The sequence below is a fragment of the Populus nigra genome, chromosome 4 (genome assembly GCF_951802175.1).
Source record: "Populus nigra chromosome 4, ddPopNigr1.1, whole genome shotgun sequence".
Classification (NCBI taxonomy): Eukaryota; Viridiplantae; Streptophyta; class Magnoliopsida; order Malpighiales; family Salicaceae; genus Populus; species Populus nigra.
In genome coordinates this window covers 9,933,871-9,953,897 of record NC_084855.1, presented here as the reverse complement: position 1 = coordinate 9,953,897, position 20,027 = coordinate 9,933,871, and the positions used below count along the sequence as shown (strand labels likewise).

The 20,027-nt window shown below is 35.7% G+C and overlaps 5 protein-coding genes across 7 annotated transcripts; 4 read left to right on the top strand and 1 right to left on the bottom strand.

Annotated features, from left to right (window-relative positions):
- Positions 1–145: 145 nt before the first annotated feature.
- On the top strand, positions 146–2,491 carry LOC133692164 (probable E3 ubiquitin-protein ligase ARI8). The gene has a single exon (XM_062112902.1). It carries the CDS (start codon positions 382–384, stop codon positions 2,206–2,208), a length of 1,827 nt encoding a protein of 608 aa, XP_061968886.1. The 5' UTR covers positions 146–381; the 3' UTR covers positions 2,209–2,491.
- A 3,591-nt stretch (positions 2,492–6,082) lies between these two features.
- On the top strand, positions 6,083–8,003 carry LOC133692477 (probable E3 ubiquitin-protein ligase ARI8). Its single transcript, XM_062113456.1, has one exon. It carries the CDS (start codon positions 6,225–6,227, stop codon positions 7,923–7,925), a length of 1,701 nt encoding a protein of 566 aa, XP_061969440.1. The 5' UTR covers positions 6,083–6,224; the 3' UTR covers positions 7,926–8,003.
- An 820-nt stretch (positions 8,004–8,823) lies between these two features.
- Positions 8,824–13,161, top strand: LOC133691330 (octanoyltransferase LIP2p, chloroplastic-like). 3 transcript variants are annotated; one of them, XR_009841644.1, is made up of 5 exons: positions 8,825–9,141; positions 9,237–9,501; positions 9,717–9,867; positions 10,611–10,977; positions 11,514–13,161. XR_009841644.1 is itself a non-coding variant. In XM_062111783.1 (4 exons), exons 1-4 carry the CDS (start codon positions 8,984–8,986, stop codon positions 10,922–10,924), a joined length of 888 nt encoding a protein of 295 aa, XP_061967767.1. In that variant the 5' UTR covers positions 8,824–8,983; the 3' UTR covers positions 10,925–11,209. The 3 variants fall into 3 exon arrangements, 1 of the variants encoding a protein (XP_061967767.1); XR_009841645.1 differs by having other exon boundaries at positions 9,033–9,141; positions 9,220–9,501; XM_062111783.1 differs by lacking the exon at positions 11,514–13,161 and having other exon boundaries at positions 8,824–9,141; positions 10,611–11,209.
- On the top strand, positions 11,997–12,921 carry LOC133690711 (pentatricopeptide repeat-containing protein At1g25360-like). Its single transcript, XM_062110977.1, has 2 exons — positions 11,997–12,261; positions 12,377–12,921. The coding sequence occupies exons 1-2, from the start codon at positions 11,997–11,999 to the stop codon at positions 12,919–12,921; spliced, it is 810 nt and encodes a 269-aa protein (XP_061966961.1).
- Positions 13,162–15,338: 2,177 nt separating the features above from the next.
- On the bottom strand, positions 15,339–18,771 carry LOC133690481 (uncharacterized). Its single transcript, XM_062110705.1, has 6 exons — positions 17,704–18,771; positions 17,007–17,188; positions 16,393–16,542; positions 16,195–16,285; positions 15,798–16,053; positions 15,339–15,675 (listed from the first exon to the last, which is right to left on the bottom strand). The coding sequence occupies exons 1-6, from the start codon at positions 17,823–17,825 to the stop codon at positions 15,526–15,528; spliced, it is 951 nt and encodes a 316-aa protein (XP_061966689.1). The 5' UTR covers positions 17,826–18,771; the 3' UTR covers positions 15,339–15,525.
- Positions 18,772–20,027: the final 1,256 nt, after the last annotated feature.

Sequence of the window (20,027 nt, the reverse complement as noted above, 5' to 3'; positions counted from 1 at the left end):
AGATGATATATAAATAATTAAATTACCCTATTAAAGTTATTTATCAAAATATAATTTGATTGATATTTAAATATAAATTGGGTATTATTATTAATAAAAAAAACTATCACGATTCCTTTCTTTTTAATTACTCAAAGAGGAGACTTGGTCTTTCAGTTTTGCAATTTGCACACGCTAGTCCAACGACTTTAATAATAATAGGAGACTAAACAAAACCCTCTCTCCGTCCTGGTTTCGGGTTCTCCTAGGTTATTTGTATAAAGATAAACAGCTGACTTACGCCCTACAGAATACAGACGGCTTTTACTCTTGGTATAGGATATACCCTGTGTACAAATCCCTTGTTGATCAAAGCTTTGCGGTCTCAGAGTCTCTGTCAACATGGCTGACATGAACGATTTCGATGATTTCGATGACTACTCACCCACGGATTACTCCAGTGATGACAATACTGACTCCAGTGAAACAAACTTTACCGTCTTGAAAGAGGCCGATATTTGCCGATGTATCGAGCATGAGATCACAGAGTTATCTGATGTACTCTCAATATCGAAACTCGAGGCAAGTCTTCTACTTCGTCACTACAATTGGAATGTTTGTAAAGTACATGATGCTTGGTTTGTTGACGAATTCGGAGTCCGTAAAAAGGTAGGCTTGTTGCTGGAGAAGCCGGAAGAAAAACAAGTCAGTTATGATGATCTGACTTGTGGGATTTGTTTTGAATCTTATAGTCAAGATTTCATTAAATCGGTCACTTGTGGTCATCCTTTTTGTTCTGAATGCTGGGGACTTTACATTCACACAAACATCAATGATGGTCCTGGATGTTTGGTTCTAAGGTGTCCTGAACCAACATGTGCTGCTGCTGTTGGTGATGATGTTATTAACGAATTGGGGTTCGAGGAAGATAGGAAAAAGTACTATCGTTACCTTGCTAGGTCTTATGTAGAAAGCAACAAGAGGAGAAAGTGGTGTCCTGCTCCAGGTTGTGATTATGCTATTGATTTTGTCGGCTGCGATGGAGACTTTGATGTTACTTGCGTGTGCTCTCATTCCTTTTGCTTTCATTGTTGTGAGGAAAGACATCGACCAGTAGGATGTGATACTGTGGAAAAATGGAATTTGAAGAACAGTTCAGACTCTCAAACTGAGACGTGGAAGAAAGCTTATACCAAGCCTTGTCCCAACTGCCAGAGACCGATTGAGAAGAATGCGGGATGCATGCGCATGTCATGCACAACTCCTTGTTATCATATGTTTTGCTGGATATGCCTAAAAGACTGGTCTGTTCATGGTTATGGTGGTTCTTGCAATAGGTATGTTGGAAACCCTCAGCCTGAGGAAAGTAGTCCATTGCGGCAAGAGTTGCTTAAATACCAACATTATTATGATCGCTGGGCAGCCAATGAAAAGTCGAGGCAAATTGCTTTGACAGACTTGGGAAAGGTGCGGAACAATCATCTAAAGGAGATCTCGGAACTCTATGGCCAACCTGAGACTCAGCTTGAATTCTTGACCGAGGCCTGGCAGCAGATAGTTGAATGTCGACGGGTGCTGAAATGGACCTATGCATATGGGTATTACCTAGCGGAGGATGACGATGCTAAGGCAAAATTATTCGTGTACTTGCAAGGGCAGGCGGAATCCAGTTTAGAAAGGTTTCATGATTGTGCAGAGAGGGAACTCAAGATATTTATTGATCCTGATGAACTTTCTGACAGTTTCAATGACTTTCGGTTGAAGTTAATCCATCTGACAGGAGTGACCAAAAACTACTTTAAGAATTTGGTTACAGCATTAGAGAATGGACTATCAGACGTGGCTAGCTCCTCGAAGCAACAAAAAACCTCGATCTGCAGAAGACTAAAAGTTCCAGCAGGCGAGACCTGCAACAGAATGACAACTCCTGAAGACAGGTCCTCGAATCTCTACACAGCTATAACAAGGACTTCTGCAAATCCAAACAAGACAAAAGCACCCAAAAAAACAATAGGTGCTGCACTTGAGATTACAACTCAAACAAAGAGGAGAACTGCTGACAATTTGACACCTCAGGGTGAATGGTCTTGTGTGTTTTGTTCTTACATGAATCCGGGTTCAGCAGAGACATGCGAGGCATGTAATCGAGGAGCTTGGACTTGTCAGCACTGCACATATGCCAATCCCAGGACCGCAACCACATGCCAGATGTGCGCTGAAACCCAGTGAAATAATACAACTTGCTCTTTTTCTTACATCTCCTATGTGTAGCAGCAGGGGCTGGCGTATTTAGATTTTTATTCCCGTCTTATTATTTTTGTTCTACTACTTTGACCTGTTTCTTTGCAACAATTTCCTTCAATTTTAGTTTTCTACTTGGAAACTTCTCTCCCATTTTATAAAATTCTGTTTAATTATTGGTATGAAGTTGTTCAAGTTACAGACTCAATGTACTCTTTCTCGCTTCCTATGAAGGTTGGGGTATAACTAATTTGATTCTCTTATGTTGCCATTGCTATTGATTTTACGCAATCCATTTCTTAAATGGTTGGTTGTGTTGTTCTTGATAGTGCTCATGCGTACTGCTATATGCTTTGCTTCGGTTGATGGTTATCCATTAAGAGTTCGTTTTGGATAGGTTTCTGTCCATACTGAGTTGGACATTTATACAATGCTTGCATTCGAGTTTTCGGCAATAATTCCATCTGATATCCTCCATGGAATTTCCCACCTGATACAAGGAACAAGTTTTGAATACAGAAAAGCAGAGCTAAAGAACAACATCTGCAGAAAAACCAAGCTCAAAAGGCAACAGCATATTCGACTTTACATCAATATCAGTAACATAAATTTTCAAGTTAGGGGGTCTTGAAGAGCTTCTTCCAGCAATTTATCCCAAATGTTCCTGATTACACAGCTTGAATGACATCTTTTAGCAGGCGATTTTCTGCACCATTAACAGCATTATAGATGCCTTCCAGACCCAATACCAAATGGACTCTAAGCTATTCTTATTAAGATAGCCTAAAAGTTCCTTTTTCTGCAGGCAGACTTTAACAGGCAGAATTCTGTTCTCCAATCCTAACCAGCCTGTTGATTTGGCAAGATAAATACTGATTCTTTTCCTTGTGTTACTCTAATCCAAATGAAAAACAAATAAATTCTTTCATTTTACGAAGATAACCAAACGAATTAAAGTTGTAGGAACTGATTTATTTTTGTTTTTGTTGAATATTAAGTGATAGAACTTCCAATTTTGAAAGATATTTTAATGAAATTTACTGTACTAAGATAATAGTTAGTAAATTATGCACTTATGCATTCAATTGATGTAATTAAATATTTATATTTAATTTAAGTATAATTTATAGCATTGTTTTAAGTCGAATATTTCATGCAAAATGTTACTACTTTCCATTGAAGATTCTACTAAATTTTCTCTTAATTCTCTTTTATTGTAGATACCATAACACTTTCCTCTTCACAACATCTCTTTCTTTATTTACATATATAATTTCTGAAGTCATGTTGTATCTAATGTCTGTAAAAGCAAGACTAATGAAAATGTGTGTGAATTTTTTTTTCTCTGCACCAATAGCTTCTCATGATATCAGAGCCTAATAATGGTACAAAACAGTGACACCACCTCACCCCAAACTCAATTGGGAGGGAAAGAAAATTAGTCATAAACCTCTATTGATTTCCAAACACAAACTTTCATTGATACTAATTCTCATTATCACTTGCATCCTTTAGACAATTCAAACACTGTGTTTGTTACATATGTTCTTGATGAAGATATCTATCTTACATGGAGGAGAGCAATGGAAAACACCCTCCATGCTAAGAAAAGAAAATCTCTTTTGTGGATAGAACACTTGCAAAACCAAACCCTCACTCTCCATATTTTTCTATTTGGAAAAAGTGCAATTCAATGAAAGTTGTGGTATATCCTAGGTCTTCAATGTCATATCCCGTGACTTTCGTAATACCATCGCGTGCACAGAGACAACAAAAAAGTTGTGGTAAGACCTTAGGGAGAGCCATTTCCACAGGGTAATACCACACGAGCCTGTGAACTAAAAACTTCAAAACTATATGATCCCAAATCCTTAGTTCTAAGACTTTTCATTGACTTAGTAAGGTTTAAGCTATGGTAATTCATAAGGAAAACAAGTTTCTTCCATGAGACGTGCCTTCCTGCCCTTGTTGCCTAAATCAATTCAGGACATGTTAAAGCTTAATGGAAGTTGTGATGCGAGCATTGTAATTATACATGTCATACAAAAAAGGAGTGTTGCAAAATGGTAGGATACCCACCAAATTGAAAATCAAGCCGCAAGATAGAGCAAAATAAAAGGAACGAACATATAAAATAAATGATGGCATCATCAAGTAAGAACAGTTTAGCCTATATTATCATGTCAAATAATATTTCTACATCAAGTGTGACAAGCTTTTCACTTACATCTGGACTCACTATGGATCCAAACAATCAATTGATGTAATTTCTCAATAGCAATTCCTTGAGTTTAGCTAATCAGCTGGTAAGAAAAACTCTTCAACTTGTACTTGGATTATTGATAATGGAGCCTTTAACCACATGATTGGATTAGAAACTCTACTAGATGATATATAACCAGTTCATAATCACACACCAGTTAAGATTCATAATGAAAATGGATTGCCCGTTACTCATGTTGTTAGCATAACCTTGCTACCTAAACTCAAAACTTTTTAATGTTTTCTGTGCTCAAAACCTCACATGCAATCTGTTATCTGTTGGAAAAATTAACAAAGACTTGAGTTGTGTTATTATTTTCGTTCTTGATTTTTGTGTTTTTGATGACATGAGGCCTGGGTAAACTTCAAGATGAAGTTTACTTTTTTTTCATGTGTAATTAAATATGCTTAATGAAGAACAGCTTGTAAAAAGAAATCAAAGCATCAGAAAGCAACCAAACTTGGACTCTTGAACATTTACCTCTAAATAAACAGGAAATTGACTCAAAACGGGTATACAAAATTAAATATAAAGCAGATGGTACCATAAAGTAACTCAAATCTCATTTACTCATTAAAGGATTCACTCAAGTTGAAAGAATAGGTTACACAGACTTTTGCTCCCATTACCAAATTAAACTCGCCGTATTTAGAACAAACATGCACAACTATATATATATATATATATATATATATATATATATATATATATATATATATATATATATATATATATATACTGTGTGATTTTTTTTCTACACAGTAACTTCTTTCTATCTTGAATATACTTTTCAATTGTTTAAAAAGAAAAGAAAAGGGGAAACCAATCAATTAGCAATAAAAGAAATTCGGCCCATTTCATTTATTATTTGGTAGAGTATTTTATTTCCTATTTTGTTGCAACCAATCAAATAACACTAAATTTGGTAGTTATTTTCTTCAACACATCAATCAATCAAGAGGATTTTACTTATGGGGAACTCATTTATGGACTATCTCTTACAGAGTGAGTGAGTCCTGTCCGAAGATTTCGCCATAAATATTATAAGAAACTGGTTCACAACATTTCAAAGCCAAAGCTTTGATTGTAGATATCATAAAAATGAAGAACTTATTTGCTTTTTTCCTTGGTGTATTTTCACTTGGAATTGAAAAGACAGCAATTTTATTTATCTTTTTGTTTGTCTATCGATGCTGTTATAACTTTATAAGGTTTTGATACTTGAAGATGTGGAAGGCATTACCAAAGGCCATTTGTGTTTATGCTTTTTTGATAAAGGGGAAGACGAAGCACAAATCACCATAGTCCACTTACATCAGTCGGGCTGGATGGATCAAAAGGTAATTGATTGGGAAGGCGGACAGATAATACGACGAAGTTGTGTTTAAAGTCCAATAATATAATTTCTCTTGCCGAGAACTTTTGTTACGTGGGATGTGACGTTGGGCTCTTTTTTTAGCTTTTCATAGAAGAGTTTCTCGCAAGGAAGGCAATAAAGAATGACTATGGAGGGACGGGACGACTTCTTGTTGGAAAAGAAATTCCAAGGATGGGATGGGACCCTCTGGGGAAAAAAAAAAATTCTGTAGGACGTAGCCTGTGGAGAAAAATTAACAGGAAAAGGACGAATATGACCATGGAACCACCGTAATTAACTGTAATTAGTTTAGGGTTTTGTTTTTATACATGGTAGAGTAGTTTTGAGGCTCTTAATATTCTTTCTCTCACCACTTCTCTAGCCATGGACGACATCCACCCTTCAAGCGACAGCGTCAAGGTGGAGTCAAAAATCAATTACTACAGTGATGGGTTCGATGATAACGAGGATCCGTTTTTCTTAACTGATGATGATCTTGTTGATGGTGATGATGGTGCTGCTGATGCCCTTTTGGAGGATATAAGAGAGGATGAAATTGACCTCCTCAAGCAGAAGCAACAGGACTGCAAAATCCTGAACGCAACAGAGCTTCGTCAACGCATGGAGCATGATGTCGCCCAAGTCTCTGCCGTCCTCTCTGTATCCAAAACTGAGGCAAGTATCTTACTCCGTAATTATAACTGGTCTGTTGGTAAAGTCAATGATGCATGGTTTACTGATGAGTCTGCAGTCCGTGAAAAAGTCGGGTTGTTCGTGAAACCTGTGATAAGTTCTGATATTGTCTCCAATAAGAGGAAAATTATCATTTGTGGGATTTGTTTTGAATCCCACACCAGTGATAGAATCATATATGCTGACTGTGGGCATCTTTATTGTGAAATTTGTTGGTCTATCTATATTAGCACATCAATTAACAATGATGGCGCTGGGTGTTTGATGTTGAGGTGTCCTGAGCCCTCTTGTCATGCTGCTATCGGTCAAGACATGATCGATTCATTAACATCTGAAGAAGATAGGAAGAAGTATTCTGATTTCCTTCTTAGATCTTATGTTGAAGATAATAGGACGACAAAGTGGTGTCCTGGCCCAGCCTGTGAGTATGCTATTGAATTTTCTGGTGCTGATGGAATATTTGATGTCACTTGCCATTGTTTTACTAGTTTTTGCTGGAATTGCAAGGAGGAATGCCACCGTCCAATGGACTGTGACACTGTGAAAAGGTGGATTTTGAAGAACAGCTCAGAATCGGAAAATGTAAATTATATACTAGCTTATTGCAAGCCCTGTCCCAATTGCAAGAGACCAATTGAAAAAAATCATGGGTGTATGCACATGACATGCAGGGTTTGCCGCTACGAATTTTGTTGGTTATGTTTGGGTCCATGGAAAGGCCATATGAATTGCAACCGATACATGGAAAGAACTGATACAGATGACAAGAGAAAAAAATTGGCAAAGGAATCTTTAGAGAAATATACTCATTATTTTGAACGTTGGGATGCCAATCGAAAATCGAAGGTGAAGGCACTTGCAGATCATCAAAGAGTGAAAGATGAAGAGTTCAAGAAGCTGAGTGTGTCACAAGACATACCAGAGGCCCATTTCGAGTTCATATCAAAGGCGTGGCTACAGGTAGTTGAATGTAGGCGAGCACTGGAATGGAGTTATTCATATGGATACTACCTGCCTGACAACGAGCCTGCTAAAAAACAGTTTTTTGAGTACTTGCAAGGGGAGGCAGAGTCGACCCTGGAAAAGCTTCATAATTGCGTGGAGAGCGAACTGAAGGAGTTTCTTGATGTTGATGGCCTATCAAAGAAATTCAGCGAATTCCGAACAAAGCTGGTTGGACTGACCACTGTGACAGGGAATTACTTCGAGAAGCTTGTTAGAGCATTGGAGAATGGCCTATCTGATGTGAACTCCCACGGGACCAAGGGCTTAGAGGATGAAGCTGAAGATTCTTGGCATTGTGATCGCTGTACCTACGCTAATCCCTCCTCCATCAGAAGTTGCAAGATGTGTGTTCCATCTGATATAGATAATGTTAGTGGTAATGAATGAGATTCTGTAAGATTATAATATTCTAGATTGTCGTCTACAATTTGCTATATAACCCTCTATATTCCCGTTTCATATCAACCTTTGAAGCCAAAATGAACACTATTTTTATTATTATTTCTAGGAGAATGCATCTTATTGTTTTGGGAATTGAGTTAGGGATCGCTTATGTTTTTTCTATGAGCAAGTAGCAGCACATATAAAAGAATGGGTTAAGATAATAATAATAAAAAAAAAAGTAGCATCTGTCCTTTTAGCCACCTGTCTTCCATAGCACCAAGACAGTCTTGGGAGTGGGAATATCCAAGCTGAGGATATCAGGACCGCTCCAGCAAAACAGGCAACATCCAAGCTAGTAGCCGAAGGTACATTAGCAAATTTCTCCAACAATCCTGCTTGAAGTATCATCACAATGGCATGCCCAATTTTAGACTTTGCCACTGAAACTGATGCATTTCAACCCTTATTGGGAGGGACTGCGAGGAGGGCCAAAACAACAGTGTTATCAGCATTTGAAATTTATGAATGAGTTTTTTTTTTTTTTCATTGCTAACTGGGAAAGGAAAAAAAACACTCACCTTTAAACTATAGTTTTAAACTCCGATCCGGGGTCAGCTCGGTACAAGACTGAATCACGAGTTGGAAGGTTCGATCCAAATCTTTTATTTTTCAAAAAAAAAAAAAACTAATCTTTTTATTTTCAAGAAAAGAATAAAAAAAACATTACCCTGACCATAAAAAAATATTTCAAAAAATCATTTTGTGCAGGCCTCTAGCCGGTCTAGTTCTAAAGGCTAAAAATAAATACCACGGGTGGGTTAAACATTTCGGGCTCTAGTCGGCCCATTAAAAAAATAAGATACGATTGTGGAGAGTTCGGGAATAAAAACGAAGCCATCGTTTGTTTAAAACTTTCAAGCACAAGGAAATGCCATCAACCTTTCCACACGATCATTTTCATCTTTGGTTTCTTCGCTACCCCGGGATTTTGTGTGCTGAAAACATTCATTAATCCAAACTCTGTCTTCAAGATAATTTCTCCTCTGTTCTAAAAATAAGTGATGATCATCCAGGCAACAACAACTTCAAATTTTGGTTCATTCCCAATATGCCCAACAACCAGGCACCAATCTCAATCCCGCAAAATCATCCCTTTGAATCTTGTTTCGTCTCAAAAAGGCCAAGAGTTTACCTCAGTAACTCACAAAGGTGACAAAATGTAAGCTGCTCTGTCTTTTATCGCGCATTTTAACAATCATCTTTCCTTCATTTCAGAGAAACCCATTCACAGGCTAAGTTTGGAGATCTTTTCAGGTGCGAGTGTTTTGATTTGCATAAAGAGCTAGTCCCATATGGAGATGCTTGGAATTGGCAGAAAGTGATTGTTAGAGAGAAAAGCGGGTTGATTGAAAGGAATGAAGAATGCCCAGATACACTGATTGTTTTGCAGCATCAACCTGTGTATACAATGGGTACTGGTAGCTCTATAGAATACCTGAAATTTGACATAAAGAATGCTCCTTTTGAGGTTTATCGTACTGAACGAGGTGGAGAAGTTACCTATCACGGGCCTGGCCAGGTACTTGGCTGATATTATGAAACCAACGCTCTATAATTGTGGCTAGCAATGCTTTGTGTAACATGTATGATTGTGCGATGTTGTTTGCCATATTGACTATGTGGGTTAATTTTTTGAGCTTTGATTAAGCATGTCAATCAATTTAATTTGATTAGACGGTCACCGAATTCATAATATTGAAGCCTGACTGGTAATGCATGGGTGTTGCATTGTAGCTAACTATGTACCCAATTATCAATCTTCGAAATCACAAGATGGATCTTCATTGGTACCTCAGGGAACTTGAGGAGGTGGTCATTCGTGTTCTTTCCTCAACATTTTCTATCAAGGCTTCCAGGATTGAGGGTTTAACTGGAGTTTGGGTTGGTATGCTTCTTTATCCTTCATTTGCATTTTGTATTAGTTGTTACGCTGGTCAAATTACAGTTATCCAGGTCTGCTTGAGCTTGAAACAATGTACGCATCTCATATTGTCTGTATATTGCTTTTTGAAGGTTTGTAGGCATATCCTTTCTTAGTAGAGCTCAATGAGAACAGATTTTAGCTAGCTCATTCTTTCAATAACATGAAGAAATGTCAGCTCTAGTAAAATAGCAGACTAGCAGTCGTAGCAGAAGGGTAAATGATCATGCGTTTGTAAATAGCTGTAGTAATTCAGCATGTGCTGTTAATAATTCCCATGTAATGGAAATTAGTTAAGCAAGAAGAGTTAGTTGTGGAAGTTGTTAGTTGAACTGTTAGTTAGTTGGGAACAATTAGTTAGTTAGCATGGAGAAAAATAATTAGACATTGTAAAACTTAGTGAGCAAGTAAAGAATGAATCGTCTTTTCTATAAGGAATTGCAGAACACTCTCTCAATCTCTATTTTCTTCGATCTCTCAATCCCTTCTTGTAACTTGTTAAGGAGATTCCTTAACACTCATTTGTTTCTCCTATAATATTATTACGTGTAATACAGATACTGTAACAGCTAATAAATGCTTTTAGACACTCTATGCAATATGTGAAATTACAGAATGAAAGAGAATCCTTGAACTTGGTGCGTGGGGGGAGGGCGAGGCTGGTGTTTATTTCTCTCCTGATTCTTCTTTTTGAAATTCTAATGCAGGAGATCAGAAACTGGCTGCAATTGGTATAAAAGTATCTCAATGGATAGCATATCATGGTTTAGCACTGAATGTCACTACAGATTTGGCACCTTTTAATTTGATAGTTCCATGTGGGATCAGGAACCGGAAGGTTGGAAGCATAAAGGGGTTACTGGAAGAATCCTGCTCAAATGCAAAGGCACATCATTTTGATTATTCACAACTGATTGATATTACTAGCCAATCCTTGATCAGGGAGTTTTCAGAAGTTTTTCAGCTTAAGATCCAACAAAGAAGTTTGGAGTTTTTGGTGAAGAAACCAGAAAGCTTATAACAGGAAAAGGAATTAACTTGAATCCGGTCTGTGATATTTAAGCAAAGAAAAAGGTGCATTGATGAGCAATTTCTCCTGTGTTTTTCAATGTCTTTGTGATTCAAGGAATGAGAAGCTGTTGATATAGCATGTTTGCATTTATCCTTGTTTGATCAATGATGAAGATAGGGAACCTCTGACTGTGAAGTCCGAGTTAGCAAAGAGATTTTATTTCACTGGACCCATTCTGAGTTAAAAAACTGTAGGACTTTCTGATGGTGTGAGAGGTTTGTCCTTGAAGTTTAACCGTGTTACCTTTATGATGCCTAACCACAATCCTAGGCTCATGCCTTGAGACAGTGCCAATAATTACCTATGGTAGTATGAGAAAAACAAAAAAAAAGTGGCGCTGCATTTGCATGGAGCTGGATATCAAGATCAATCAACACTAAATGATGATGCATGTATCAATCTGTATACACGGTTATTTCTAGATGTAAACCATATATAGCATCTTCCACTCACCATTTACTCCATCTTTCACGTCATGAGATTGTAAGAAAGACATAAATGATACAAATTTCCGTTTTTTTTTCCATGTCTTATCCAGGCCTCCGGGTCCTTTTCGAGAGCAATATTCATGTGGAGCTTCAGCAAGACATTTCTGGAATGGGGCTGCTCCATTGTGGATAAGGCATGTGTATCTTTGCAGTTTGTGCATTTCTCCAAATTATAACGCATTCTTTAATGGTGGAATTAGCCAATAGAAGCTCAAAAGGAATTTGAAAACCAAAAACCCAAAGAAATATATTTTCAGTTTTTCCCATTTCTCATGTAATGGCTAGTTCTATGAGTTTCTTGTTACAGCCAAGTATTAGAGCTGTGACCAAACGTTCTCCTCTTCCCCTCAAGCTCGTTTCTTGTGCAATTGAGTGTTAGCAGTAGAAGTTTCCAAGTGACAAAGAATAAAGATTTAGCAGTGGTTTCAAGAATTTATTAGCGAGAAGTTGCTAGTGTGCAAGGAGATAATCAGGTGAAACCAGAATTTAAGCAATTATGCAAATAAGGGAAAGTGGAGGCAGCTTTTGAAATCATGTATGAAAAGGAGAGGAATGGAGGTTATGCAGACTTGCTTTTTATTGTGAAGTTGATACAAGTTTGTGCTGATTTAAAATTGCTGGAACCAGGGAAAAGGGTAGATGAGTATGTTATGAGGTCTTCGTCAAAGCTTAAGACCAGTGTTGTCCTGAATAATCTGGCGGACATGTACTGTAAACTGGGCGATGCAAATGGGGCAAGAGAGATATTTGAGCAAATGGGAGCACGAAATTTGGATTCTTGGAACAAGATGCTGTTGGGTTTGACAGAGAATTACGAAGGAGAAAGGCTCTTGAAATCTTTTCCCAGATGAAAGAAGATGGGATTAGGCCATATGGGTCTAGCTTTGTTGTTTTAATGGCTTGCATGTGGCAGAGAAGGAAGGACATAAACATTTTGAGTCAATGAGCAGGGGTTATGGGATCATTCTCGCAGAAGAGCATTATGAAGCTATGGTTGATCTTCTTGGAAGATCAGGAAAGATAGCGGAGTGCAAAGGAGTTAGTTGCAAATATACCAATCGACTCAAACACCAGAGTTTGGGAGACTCTACAGAAGCACTCGAAAGCCAGAACACAAGGGCAACTGGGTTATTCTGTATCACCATAAGGGCAAAGGACAGCTTTAACATAAATTATAAAAGAGCGACTTCAGACGGGATCAAGGCATATGAAAAGTTGAGGTCTTTGAGTAAAGAGGTAAGGGATGCTGGATATTTGCCGGACACAAGGTTTGTGTTTCATGATCTTGACCAAGAGGCGAAGGAGAAGACCTTGTTCTACCACATTGAAAGGATAGCCATTGCTTATGGGCTTATCAATACTCCTCCTGGGACCTCTCTAAGGATAATGAAAAACCCAAGGATTTGTGGGGACTGTCATAATTTCATCAAGATCCTTTCCAAAATGAAGAACCGATAGATTATTGTGAGAGACAATAAGAGGTTTCATCATTTCAAGGCTGGAAACTGCTCCTAAATCTTCGAACTTTTCCCAGAGCCTAAATATTTATTCTCTATGATTTAGGGATAAAGAAGCATAATTTTGTTTTAAATTTGTTCATTGCATGCTATTGACTCAAATAGAGACAACAACTTGGGTGACAACAACTTGGTTTTCTTTTTCTTGGCCATAGAGAGAGAGACCACAAGTTCAGTTCTATTCCAGACAGTGTTCAAGTTATAATTTATAACGCAAAAAAAAAAAAAAAAAAAAAAAATTATTATGATTAGAATAGAATATTTGCATCGCTATCAACTTGCTCTCACCCCGCTCCCCGTCAACCACAAACTGCTGTTTCACCTGCAATCTCATGGCATTAACTTGTCTCATGATCCCATCCACTTTAAACATCCTGCTGGCTTATTTTGTCTTCAGTTCTCGTCCTACTTTACAACATCAATCATTAGACCGCATAGATAATTTCTTTACTGATTGTTTTGAGAAAAATTCAGAGCATTTGCTAGTTGAATTTGAAGGAGGTGATACTTTTAGATGCAACGCTTCTTAATAATTGTACCTGATTTTGTTTCTTTCTTTTTCCAATAAGAGAAAAATCATACACCAAACAGATTCTAAATTCTGCAAAAGTTGAATTAATCAAACAGACTTAATTATCAAAGTTCTGAGTGACGGGAGAAATCAATTTTTTTGCCCTCTCTTTGCACTGTTTGCTCTTGTGCTCTCTTTCCTCTAGCTTTAGGTTTCGTTGTTGCCAAGAAAACTTCATTGTAGCTGAGAAAATGTCTGAGTAAGTTTTCTACTTTTTAGGCCTTGATTGGGAGTATATCTTTTCGAGGTATTGTTATTGACATCATGGAAGGCAAGTTGCACTAATATTGTTTACACATATTGACAGACAATTTAGCTTTAAATACAGAGAATACAATCCTTGAAAACAATTTTCTTTCCCGTTTTGGTTTTAATTCATATCTACAATTCTACAAATAAATACTCTATCCTTGTCTTTTTTTTAATATTTTGTGTTCATGTTCTTATTATCTTGCAAATATGTTTAATTGGTTTTACTAAATAATTTTCCCAACAACCTTAAGGTCAAATCAACTTATATGTTTAATTGTTTAGTTTAGTATATTTCGTTGTTGTTTAATTTATAAATTTAATACTACAATTTTGTTGTTATTTTATCATTTTTATTTGCATGTTCTAAGCCAATTTTTAAGAAAAATATATATTTGACTGTTGTTTTTTTAACAAAAATAATTATGACTTCTATTAAAAGATAAGTGCTCTTGCAATTGTTGCTATGTCAAGTATTACTCTGGTCAAAAAAGATTTCATCATCATTTTATGTGGTGCATAACGATAAACCTTAAAAGTTTAATAGTTTAAAATTTTAGATGTAACTATAAAAAATATTGTTCTATCTACTTATCTTGAATTTAATAAAATTCTTAATTGAAGATACGTTCTAAGCTATTTGATGATGAATTTGATTCCACTATGGACTATTGAAATCATAGTAATTCATATGCAAGAAGGTTTGAATTACAAAATGTATGATATATAGAGTTTCATAAGAAGGGTAAAGATACTATTAAAAGCTTTGGATCTAAAGTATAGGGCTAAAGATGTAATCTTTAGGTAAAGATACTATTAAAAGCTTTGGATCAAAAATATAGGGCTAAAGATGTAATTTTAAAGTGAATTTTTTATTATTAAGCTATCTGATATAATTTTAAAGTGATTTTTTTATTATTAAGCTATCTTATAAAGAGAATGTTATATTTTAATTATAATTAAAGGTAACAAATAAGTAAATATTAGGTATAACATGAATTAAATAACCTCCTTTTCTTTTCAAGTTTTGACTTTGACCTTTTTCTTTAAAATAAAGCCTTTGATCTTTTTTTATGTATTTAAGTAATTAAAAAATGATTTATCATCCTATATGAATTAGAAAAAATATTTCATATAATCTCAAATAATATTAATTATAAATCCCTAAGTATTGAAAACAAACATAACTTAATATAGTAAATATCATTAATGCTATAATATTTAAATCAGAATATTAATGATAAAAAAATAATAATTACATTGAGAAACTAATCACTAAAAATTTAATTCAAACCCCTTATAACTTTTTTAATATTTGAGGATCATAATAGATTGTTAGACATTGTGCTTGATCTTCAAATATAAATTAATTAATTGTTGAATTGATACTTTATTAATTTATTTTATTTTATTTACTATTATAATTTATATTTAAACTGATTTATTAGAGAATACATATATAATTCCAATCATATTTTATATTATAGTTTTTGTTTCTTTCCTTTTCCAACGAGGGGAAAATTATACACCTAACTAGATAACCAAAAAAATGCATTAACGAACAGACGTATCGAAAAAGTTCCGAGTGATAGGTGAAATCCTATAGCCAAAAAAACAGTGTTCTTGGCGTTAAGAAGAGGTAAGACGACAATTTTCACAGGGGGAATCTATGAAACCATCACCCATATCTGATTCTTTGCAGAGAATCGGTTGGCTGATCAGTTCTCAGTTATCAAACTGCTTATCAATTCTCAGGACTTGTATTAATTGGGACAATTTTTCTTTTCCATCTCTATGACCAGCTGGAGCCACTGGAGCCACTGAAGTTCCTTCCAGGTTTCGTGAGGTAGATGAACCTGCCTTCAGATCATCAAGCTGCAAAAAAAAAAGAGGAAAAAAAAGGAGTAAGCTGCTGGAATACATTCTGGAGGATTTTTTTTTTCCTTTTCTTTTTGTAATGAGAATGAATAGAAAAGTTATCAAACATAAGAAATCACCTGGAATTGCAGCTTACTTAAAATTTTAATCAGCATGCTCCTTTCATTTTTCTTTTTCTGAATAGAAGGATCAATTTGTGTGGCTGAAGACGATTCCGAATCAGAGGAAGTTTGTGTTTCTACAGATTTGGATGAGCTCTGTGTTTCAGATATTAGCCGCTTCAGTTGAGTCTGATAGGATGACAGAGCCTTCTCGCCATATTCAATGGCTTTAATCTTGTCGCTACCCTCTAGGCAGATGCATATTTTGACATTTCTGAATCCTGATGTACGGATGTGTGTAATAATTTGTAATGCAGGTTTGGAATTGGAAATAGAAGTAAACAGCAGTGATAAGACAGGTATGGGTTTTTTTTTTTCTAACTATGAGATCCAACACCAGACCAGTAATGGATACATATGGACTATTCGCTGTTTATGAATTTCTCCTTCCAAACTCTCAAAAAAGGATGATGCTTGGATATAATAACGCTCAGGATTTGGTTCCCCTACAAAATGCAGCACAAACAATGAGATACAACCAACATGTTCTTTTGCATGGAAGATAAAAGATTTATGTGCAACTTCTTGTTAAAAGCAGGAGAAACGAGCCAACCCCTTCTCAATGCAACCTCCCCAAGGGCGCAGAGTGTATTAGCTTTCTCTATTAAGCAGTTTGATTCGTTTTCCAGAATTGACCATGCAATCTTTAGTTCTTTCTGTGCAGCTTCCATCTGATTTGCATAGTCCTCTTGGCTAACAGTACCTTCCACCATGAAAAGAGATAAAATTTAAGGAATAAGTGGTTCCAGAGGCACAGTAGACATAATCAGAGAAGTTGCCTTGTTGTTTCAATGAAAAGAATCTGACATGAGCTTTCATAGCAGCAATAGGATTATAAGCATTATGTGATTCTAACAAAGCTTCAATGTGGGAATTTTGCAACATGCGTGGACTCTTATCCTTTGTGGTTATTTATCAATTTTATACATGGAGAGGTCGTCCTCCATTTACATGTACACCTCTGTCATGAAAACCTGATAGGGTCTTAACTGGCAAAACGATTGAGAAGGAATTGTTATCGGTGACCATATACTTCAGCAACCAAAAAAAGGAGAATACTTTAAACGTCATGTTAGACAATAAGAGTTCATGAAGACAGAGATCACCAAAACAAATAGAGTTGAGTGAAAAAACAATATAGTATTTTTTACGAGGGGAATTACTAACCGCTGTATAACTTGCTATAAGAACTATAAGGTCTATCTTTAGCAAGATAGTAATCAGCTTCCCTCGGTAAAAATTCCAACGGATCATCATCTCCCTGAAATGGAATTTCGTACAGCAAGGAAACACCATATAAATGGTGCAAAAGGGAGCGTTCCAGAGTACGTTCACCTTGGAGATGAACGCTGAATAAAGAAAGAATAAACACAAATTAATTTGTGAAGACAATTTTCGATTCACTAGCAGGAAACACAAACACAAAAAAGAATTATGGATACCCAAATTTTAGAAACACTATACAGTATAAGAATGAGGCTATTCTCTTAAAATTCTTTGGCAGGATTGTGATCTTGCATAAAACTCAATGAAATTGTGAGGAAACAGTGCGCTTCAAAGACCAAAAGTACTTTAATCCTAGATATCGGTTTGACATAAGTAAAATCAAAGGTTTGTATTCAGAAGAATCAAGACTACAGTAATTCCAGCCCAATCATTTTAACCAAAACAAGAAGTTTGGATTAGTAGAAAACTTACGGACAAGAAGCACGAAAACCCAGAATCTAAAACACACTTTCTCAGCAAACAAACAACAAGGAAACAAATACAACAAGGAAACCAGGCATTGAACAACAAAAGGCATATCAGAAAGGCGTAAAGAAACCTAAAGAGTAACAAGAAACACAAACAAAAGAAATCTCACCTGGCATCACGAGCCTTCTTGAAGTATCTAGCAGCTTTATCAAAGTGGGCATTTTTTAAGGCGGATGATCCACGATTGATGATAGAGATAAGCCTAGCCGTAGCGTCAGGGATATCATCCATTCTTGAAGTAAAGAAGATGAAATAAAGAAACCAGTAATAGAGAGAGAGAGAGAGAGAGAGCAGAGAATTTGGAATGCAAAGAGAAAGTATTGGAGAATTCGGAGCGGAGAGAGAGACAGAGAGAGAATTAGGAATTGGTGTAATTAGGTTATGGTGGTGGTCTTATACTTTGGGCGGGAAGAACCAGGGCAGCAGCCAAGAACATTGGCATAGTCGTTATTCAATTGTAAGAATCCAGTTAAACACGCATCCTTAAATTCGCCCCACGGCCCAAACAAAAAATATGACGCCAATAACGGGCTAACTATATATGCAAGTTGATGTTAGTGCTTCATAAATTTGCCAATTCTGGGTGTGCCTTTGGATGTCAAGAGGAGCAAGGAGTCGTAAATTTAAGCATATTTTAGAGAAGATTCATTGTCGACTAGCTGGTTGGAAGTCTAAACTGCTGAGTATGGCGAGTAGAAGCACTCCATGCAGGGACAAAAATTGTTAGAACACTGTTAATGAGGCATTTTTCATGCCAAATTAAAACTAGAGTTCATTTACTTTTAGTATTAAAACATTGTTGAAATTACTTAAGCTTTTTAATTTTAAATATTAACTTGAAATTACTTACAAGTTGATATCACCTCCATCTGCGACCATTCATCTAGTTTTTCATGTCTCGCAGTTGAAGAAGCGAGTGGGAAACAAAATGGTGCACGCCAGTTTACCTGATTTCCCCGGGGAACCCACTCTCCAGCCACAAGCTATCTTGGGACGAAGAATGGTGAAAAAGAATCATCAGGCAGTCTTGCAGTTGTTGATTCTCTAGAAAGGACTGCCTCCAACAGAAGCCACTAGGGAGGTACTCGAAGAATTGGCATTGAGGTTTCCTAATTTCACCCTTGAGGACAAGGACACTCTCTAAAGGAAGGGGCATTGTCACGGGCTCAGCCTTAAAAGTAAGGTTCCATTCCAGAGAAGAAAAAGAAATGACTGTTAGAACAATCTGAGACCGTTATTAACAGTCTGAGAATTTAAACTTCGTAAAAACACACCGTTTTAAGTTTAGCCAAATACGCACCGTTTTATTATTTCAGCTTATGCAGCATTTAGTTTAAATCATGACCACGTGTCATGTTTATGTATCAAGAAGAAAAGAACGTTATTCTAGAATGGAGGAGGAAAAACGAGAGAGAATATAGAACTCTGTTACAGCAAACAATTATCTCTCCCTCCCTCCGATGACTCACTTTCGTCTTCCTTGATGTTAGCACCCGTCAAGAATTGCTAACAACTCAGTCTGAAAGTTTCAAAAATGATAAATATAGAATTATTTAGGATTTATATAAAGATTATTTAAAGATTAAATATATTTTTTTGATTTTGAATAATTGTTTTAAAATTGGGTTGTCACAAACCATAAATCGTCTAAATATTCGGTTTATAACGGTAATTCATACAAACCACTAATGATTTTTTTTGTGTTTTAGATATTCATATATTGTACTCTATTTACAAGAAATAAAAGATATAGCTTTTTATTTATAGGAAAACCTAAAAACCTTATAAATGACATAATATCATTTTTATATTGCGCATGGATTTACAATCAATACTATCTGAGAATCCTCTCTGGAAAATATCTTTTTAATTCACCTAGGATGATAAATCCTCTCTGAATTACTTAAATACCTTTATATATTTCATGTTATACTTAATATGTGCTCGTTTATTACTCTTAATTAGGACAGCATGAAATATAATCAAAGAATAACACTCCTTATATAAGATAACTTAATGATCTCAAGTCTAAGAATCGCTTGCGCAATTATCATATGAGTCTTTCCATAAACACAGGTTATCTCTACATATGAAATTCTCATATGAATCAGTTTAATGTACATATCATTTGACAAACACTTATATATTAGTTTTGGGTATCCTTTATACCTCAACTTATGAGAATAGCTGATTTATTTTATAAATGAAAGAATATTGTACTAGCCTCAATAATTATAATCAATAATCAATCTTAATAGAGCATCAATCTGAAATATTTAGGAGCAATGTTTTGATACAATATGAATTTTATAATTATAATTTTATAATTTTCTTTACAAATTATTTTTATTCTCGAAACTTTATTTTTATTTTAAATTTATTAATCAAATATTATATTTATTAATTAAATATTTAATAAATATTAAAAATAAA